General features: G+C 36.2%; 1 protein-coding gene across 1 annotated transcript; it reads right to left on the bottom strand.

Annotated features, from left to right (window-relative positions):
* Window positions 1-249: 249 nt before the first annotated feature.
* Window positions 250-1765, bottom strand: LOC140831508 (uncharacterized). The gene is made up of 6 exons (XM_073195262.1): window positions 1722-1765; window positions 1443-1641; window positions 1073-1338; window positions 780-956; window positions 461-524; window positions 250-369 (listed from the first exon to the last, which is right to left on the bottom strand). Exons 1-6 carry the CDS (start codon window positions 1763-1765, stop codon window positions 250-252), a joined length of 870 nt encoding a protein of 289 aa, XP_073051363.1.
* Window positions 1766-7962: the final 6197 nt, after the last annotated feature.

Here is a 7962-nt window from a genome sequence, read left to right on the forward strand (position 1 = left end):
AAAAAGAAATTATAAAATTGAAAATTATTAAATCATGACACGACGTTCTCCGAATAATCAAATAATAACAGAAGACATGAAGATGAAAACTTGGATAACTAAAATATCACTAATATAAAATATATCACAATGACAACAATTCATCTCAAGCAATTATCTCAACAATAAAATATATCCCAATGGCAACACATTATCTCAACAATAAAATATATCTTAATGGCAACAATTCATCTCAATCAATCAACAAATTTATCCCAAGAAGAAACTCGTCATCTTCTCCAACTGTGGATCATCGCAATCGACTAACTTTTTCATGTACCTCATCACACAATATCTACATTCAACCGAACCACTTTGTTTCAAATTACCCTATAATGGAATTGAAAAGTTAATGCAACAATCACAATCTAATTAATAACTACTACCAATTCATGTATTCATAAATAAGTACGATACATACCGTCAATATTTTAAAACCTGGCATTTTAGAAATACCCTTCGAGGCATTGTACATCTTCACCCCACTACATTTTAAAAAGTAAGAAGTTATTTTTTTGCATATTTATAAGTTAATGTATTCAAAATCAACATAAGCTACTACCTAATTTGTCACAATAGTTTTCCATGTATCATCTCGGTTCCTGTTAGACGTAGAATCCAATAAATATATCATATTATTATCTTCGTTGACGATTGTCAAGATCCAATGATACCTGAAAAAATGAAATTACAGCATTGACTATCATGAAGTAGAAATCTATAAATAACTAAATTCTTACCCAGTGTTGTATGGGATGAGGCAGATCTTATCTCTACACACTGCTTCCAACTGGTCAGTAATATGTTGTGATAAGTCACATCCATCTGTGCCAATCGGGCATGTAGGTATATTACCGGGATCCACAAACGAAAAATAATCAGCCTTGTCTTTTTTCTTCAAATATTTGTAGAGGCGGCTTCATGATATAGATGCACAAATATATTGTTTAGAAAATTTTCAAAATAAGAAGAAGTAACACAAAAAATATTATATAAATGCACAAATATTGTAAGTTAGACATTATATATATACCCCATGTAAACTAAAATTTTTCTGGCACCTATCTCCCTCATCTCCATAAAGCGTAAGATATCTTCTCTTAGCACCCGTATGCTTTTAGGACGTCCAAACATAGCGTCCTCAAACTCAATGTATATGGTATCCGATTCATTCAGCAATCTAACAACATGAGAGTAGATATACTTGCACGACATGGGCAATGTTTTCTCAATTTCTTTGAACTTGTCGCGCTGACCAGGAACATCCGCAAGCGCAAATGATTGAGGTTTCCCCTTCCTCTACAATTTAAAATATTACTCATACAAGTATTTTAAAATAAAACAGTGTTCGAGCAACATTTCTGACAGTTGCAAACACAAATTCAAATGAAAACCTAAAGTACCTTTGTCGTTGGAAAAACAACCAACTCTTTAGGCCAACCAACAATGACTCCAACAGCATCTTTGATGATTGTTGGTCCAAACTTAATTGGGATCGGAAGCTGTGCTTTTTCATCTAAGACAACATCAATAGATAACTTGAAGTTGTCTTTACCAAGTGGAACATACAACCTTCGTATTTGAAGTGCCGCAATGTTTCCCCTTTCAAGAACAAAAAAAACATGATATATTTTTATATGGAGGTGAATAGAATTTAATTGACATTAAATTCAGAGACATACAACATTCGTATTTGAAGTGCCGCAATCATAAACTTCTGCCGCATCATCTAACAATTTTGAGTCTTTCACTCCTGTGAACTTGTTTGATGCTACATTCTCAGAAGATCGATCATTGATTAATGGAATCACAGCAACAAGTTGAGACCTCAGCATCTCCAATTCAGCTTTCAAACTTTTAGTCTCCTCCGATTGTGATTTTACATTTTCAATCACAGCTTTTGAGATTGTTTCTCTCTTCTTTCTTGGAGTTTTAAAGTATACTTGTGGTTTTACGAAACCTCCCACACCTCGAACCCTTCCATAGTGTTCTTGCCTTCCTAAGGTAGCGGTTAACACGTCATTCATTCCAGAAGATTTGAACTCTCCTTTGCCTTTCTTTTCCAACAATTCATCCTACAATTGGAGACATGACAAATCAATTCACAAACTACAGTGTTACTTATCTAGGCAAAATGGCGATTGAATAAAACTAAACATTTACAAATTTTTTCAGCTACTTCTGATGTCTCCGAACATGTTATGTTTCAAGATTTGTCTTCTCGAGCTTTACGCCAAAGCACAGATCTATCAACTTCCTCATCTTCAGCAACCAATTTTTTGTTCCCCTAAAATTTCAAAACTCATATGTTTAATAACATGAAGAACATGCTAAAAATTACAAATATATTGCTCTGTTTCTTACCAGTTCAGCCTCCAAGCCGATGTAACCCTTGCGAGACATTCTGTGGTGATATCTACAATGCATGGTCCGTTGTTTTTGTCTTTCATGAGTAACCTGCATCATTATGTTAGCTCAGTTAAGTATTGAATTTAATAAATTCGTGAGGAAACATATCAATTTTTAAAGTACCTCCCATGATGGATCTAGTCTCGCATCCACAAATGCTTTCCTATCCGCTAGTGGGAGTTGATACTGACTTGGTGGAGAAATCAACTTTTCAGGATTATCTTTGCTCGGCCAAACAAATCTACTAGTCAAATTGTTTTTGAAATCTCGCCACTTCTGAGATGCTGAATTCATCATAGCATACTCACTTTGTGGCGCTAGTTCAAAGACATTCTGCAACAAAAACAGATTAGTTAGAGGTGCAAGTATGAGTGTAAATTCAAATTGAAGCTTGTACTTACCGAAATCTCTTCCCACAGATTTTGTTTTACGTTTTCTGGAACTTCAGGCCATGACTTTATACTGATTGGCACCATGGCTCTAGCAATAGAACCGATGTATGATTGTAAAGCCCTTCCATTTGCATTGTATGCTAGCCGCCCCATGTCATCATAATCAATCTTTGCTTTTTCCCCCCATCTGGCAGTAGCAATTAGTTTACCCATCAATGTAGGGCCTCGCTTGTTCCTCTGCACATCTACAGGATGTTCTTCTCCATCAGTAAGTACAGGGTGCTCTACATAAGTAACTTCATTTAGCTTATCATCATGTACTCCTTGTATCATCTCAACTGTAGCATTTGTTTCCTTTTTTTTACGACCCATTGAGCTTTTTTCTACATATTTACATTTATGAAACCAATGCTAAAACCTACACAATAACATTAACCATTAAAATAACATAAACAATAATTCTAATAAGACATGTATAAACATGAGATAAATAAGAACAAAAACAATAATAACATAAATAATAAACATGACTGGTAGAAACCTGACATAAATAATAGCAATGAGGTTATGTTTATAGCATAACAAAAAACATGACATAAAATTGAAAAACATCATTTTTTCTTGTTCGTTTCCCAGCCACCCTCACTTTAAGATCTAAAGTAACTTTCATGAGCCGGAATACAATGAGTATCAACATCATCAATTGTTCGAGAATCAGGAATACTAGTCCAACCATCATCATCTCCCTCGTAACATCGATTTGGCACAAGGAGTACAATTAACCACCCTTTTTGTATTGGGTCATCAATATAAAAGACTTGATTGACTTGACTTGCAAGGACAAATGAGTCATTCTTGTTCCCTATTTTGTTCATATTGACCAAGGTGAATCTACATTCATCATTGTTGATTACTCCTTTGTCTTTTGCAACCCACGCAAACTTGAAAAGAGGAACTTGAAATTGATGATAGTCCAACTCTCATATTTCTTCAATCACTTCATAGAAAGTCACATCAGTCATCAAGGGATTCTTATCTTTGGCACTACAGACAAGCATGGTGCTAGCAACTAGAGAAGCCCAACTGTTTTGGCAAACTCTCTCATCATCCCGTGCCTTTGTTTGGTATAAATTGCCATTTTTATCACGTAACTACTATACTTAATGACTTGCCCACGTGGACCATGAGCCAGCCATGTCAATGTTGATGTCGTTCCACCATTGCAGCTATCTATTTCAGCATCCACCTGACATTTATACAATTAGAATAGGGTGATTAAAATAATAGCTACAAACTGTTCACCGCAAAATGCATAAAGCAGATTTATCCACCAAACATTTGCACAAAACAAGTCAATGAACATCTTATTGTGAGCATCTTGTATCCACCTTTCATCTTTCTCTTTTTTCCGAAACATTGACTTCAAGAAATATTTATGTTCACTGTGGAAATATTTATATAGAAATTTGTGTTGGATATTAAATATTGACAATCACATGGGTGCAGAATTATAGATTAATGCAATACACTTACATAATGTAGGGAGATACTTCTTCTGTATTTTCCATCACAATCAAATGTGCTTGTTGAAGTTCAACTAGTGGCATTATAATTGGTGTTTTGCATACTAAGAAGCCAGCAATGTTTGATTTGGGATCGCGATTTGATTGAGGGACCCCAATAGGATCAAGGTCATTTAGGTATTCCGAACAAAACTCAATTGCTTCTTCGGCTGAATATCTCTGAACAATGCAACCTTCAGGATGTTTCGACTGCCTACATAACTCTTAAGCACCTTCATGGACGGGTACATCCACCGGAAGTACACTGGTCCACATAATCAAACTTCTCGAACAAGATGAACTGTTAAGTGAAGCATGACATCGAAGAAAGAAGGGGGGAAATACTGCTCCAATAAACAGAGTGTAACAACCAAGTCAGATTGCTGCTTATCTAACTTGGCTACATCTATCACCTTGCAACAAATATCTTTGAAAAAGAAGCATAATCTTATGATGGCATATCTAACATGTTTTGGTAACGCATCACGTATGAGTATTGGCAGGAAATGCTGCATTAGAACATGACAATCATGACATTTCAAGCCAATCAATTTCAACTCAGACAAAGACACAAGATTTTTCAGGTTTGATGAGAAACCTTCTGGGACTTTTATACCCATAATCGACTGAAAAACTTGTAACTTTTCTTTTTTTGTGAATGAGCATGCAGCAGGAGGAACATATTCTTTTTTCACCAAATTTAGGTGTCAATTCAAGCCTAACTCCCATTTGAACCATGTCCAACCTAGCTGCCACATTGTCCTTGGTTTATCCTTTAACATTCATCAAAGTATTAATGAGAGATTCGAAGACATTTTTCTCTATGTGCATCACATCGAGACAATGCCTAACATGCAGGTGTTTCCAATAAGGAAGATTGAAAAAAACTGATTTCTTCTTCCAACATTTTCTGAAATCTGTTGATCCAAATCTTTTTCTTCTTTACTATCTTCCAAATTATTGTCCTTTGCATTCTTTCTCTTTTTACCTTTCACACTAATCTTCTTTCCGAAAACACACCTTATGTTAGAAAGCTTGTCAAACAAAGCAACCCCAGATAATAGTGTAGACGATTCTCCATGTTCTTCCATACCATCGAACTCTAGCATTTGCCTCCGATATGGATGAAACCGTGGTAGGAATCGTCTATGACCAACAAATGACATTTTCTTCCCATTTTCCAAATGCTTTGCACAAGTATCTTCTTTGCATACTGGGCATGCATAATAACCATTTGTAGTACATCCACTAAGGTTACCATAGGCTGGAAAGTCATTGATGGTCCATAATAAGACTGCTTTAAGAGTGAAAATTTGTCTTCAATAAGCATCATAGACACCATCAACTCTATCCCACAATCTTTGCAAATCTTCAACTAACACATCAAGATAGACATCTATATTGTTTCCTGGCTGTTTAGGCCCTGAAATGAGCATAGTTAGCATGATAAATTTCTCTTCATACACATGTTTGGAGGCATATTATAGGTGACCAACATAATTGGCCAGCAACTGTACCGACTACTAAGGTTGCTATAATGATTAATTCCATCAGCTGCAAGTGCCAGGCGAAGATTTCTTGGTTCACTTTCAAAGTCGGGCAACATATGATCCACCAACTTGCAAGATGGTGAATCAGCAGGATGACGTAACTGACCGGGAACTCCTGTGGTTTCTGCATGCCATGTTAAATTTTTGGAGGTATGTAGAGATTTAAACATGCGCTTAAAATCTTGGTATGGGAGGGAAATACCACAACACCTTTCCAGGAACACCTTTCTTCTCAACATTCTTCTTGGTTAGCTTCCACCGTGACAAGCCACATTTGGGGCAGTTTACGCAGTCTTTATATTGCTTCCTATAAAGAATGCAATCATTGGAACAATCATGAATCTTTTCATGACTCAACGCCAAACAACTCAATGTCTTTTTTACATCATACATTTTGGTTGGCAGGTTGTGATTATGGTAGCATATCCCCAAAATCCATTAGTAGATCGGAAAATAGAGCGTCAATCATCCCATGCTTTGCTTTGGTGTTGTATATTTTCACAATTGCACTCAACTTTGTGTAACGCTTACATCCATTATACAAAGGTTTCTCTGCTTCCTACAAAAATTCCATAAACGCTTCTGAATTTTCTGTATAATTATCATATGTTGCCTCACAAATATTAGTGGTTTCAAAGTGTCAGTGATAGTTACCAGTTGTCTCCTTGTTGGTGCTCCAATTTACTTTGTCACTTTCAGCAGACTCACCGTGCCAAATCCAATTCACATAATTTTGACTAAAACCATGGAAATAAAGATGCTCTCGAATGGACTTAGCTGATAATTTTTTAAGATTTTTACATTTGCAACAAGGACAATGAATTAAATTGGGGTCAATACGGGGATTCTCTAAACCACCTCTGATAAACAGTTCCACACAATCCTCGTACTGTTTTGACCTTCTATCCGAGTGAATCCAAGATTTATCCATTTCAATACAGCAAAATACCAGAAATATATAACAATAAATTTGATCTAAACCTGAAAATATTACATTTAATAATGTCATTTTCAATTTAATTTCTTGAACGCAAAAAAAAAAACGAAAGAAGACTACCTATTGATGAAAATAAATCAACATTGTTCCTAATTAATTTTTATTTGAATTACTCTCACATGTGCCGAAAATTATGAACCCAGAGACGGACAACCAAGGTGACAACAAGAAATTAACCAATTATCGTTCCAATCAATACTATACCTCGGGAAACTGGTGACGGACTAACACATGTAAAGCAATATCGTTCCAGTCAAAGTGGAGAAGAAACAAAGGCGCAGGGGACGACCGTTGTGTATCTTAGTCGCTTCTTCCGTCTCTGTGCTTTGAACGGTGGTGGTGGTGGTGTTTTGCTTCCCTCTCAGTGAGTGGAACGGCGGTGGTGTTGGTGGTTCGAAGCGAACGTGGTGTATCTCCAGTCACAGCTTCCCTCTCGGTGCTTGGAACGGTGGTGGTAGTGGTGGTGTTGTTCGTCCCGCCTTCTTCTCTCTCGATGGTGGAACGGCGGCGGCGGTGCGTGGAATGGCGGCAGCGCGGTGCGGTTCGAAGCGAAGATGACTGAAATTAGGGTTAATTTTGAAGGAAAATGTGGATCGATCGAAATGAGCTCACGCGTCTAAATTGAAGGAATATATATACGATATAATCGATATTAAATTAATTAAACTTATCGGTTCATCTTTTTACTTCAGTATGTACTTATTTTCCTTATTTTTTACTTCATCAACATTGATATGACGAATAAAATATAATAAAAAGTTTACAGTGAAGCCTGTGTTTTTAAACATCCGAAGTAAAATATATTATTTTACTTCCCTTATGTTATTATTGAAGTTATTGATAATGTATTACTTCGTAATTTATTATTGCCGAAGTAATGCCTGACGAAGTAAAAACCGATTTTTCTACTAGTGCTTGGCGGATTTGTATTTCGGACTTCAAACTCTTTCTATAATATGATTCCTTCCAGCTGTGGTTGACCCTATCTGGTTGAGTGGTTGAATGGTACATCC

Source organism: Primulina eburnea, chromosome 5 (assembly GCF_022965805.1).
Source record: "Primulina eburnea isolate SZY01 chromosome 5, ASM2296580v1, whole genome shotgun sequence".
NCBI lineage: Eukaryota > Viridiplantae > Streptophyta > Magnoliopsida > Lamiales > Gesneriaceae > Primulina > Primulina eburnea.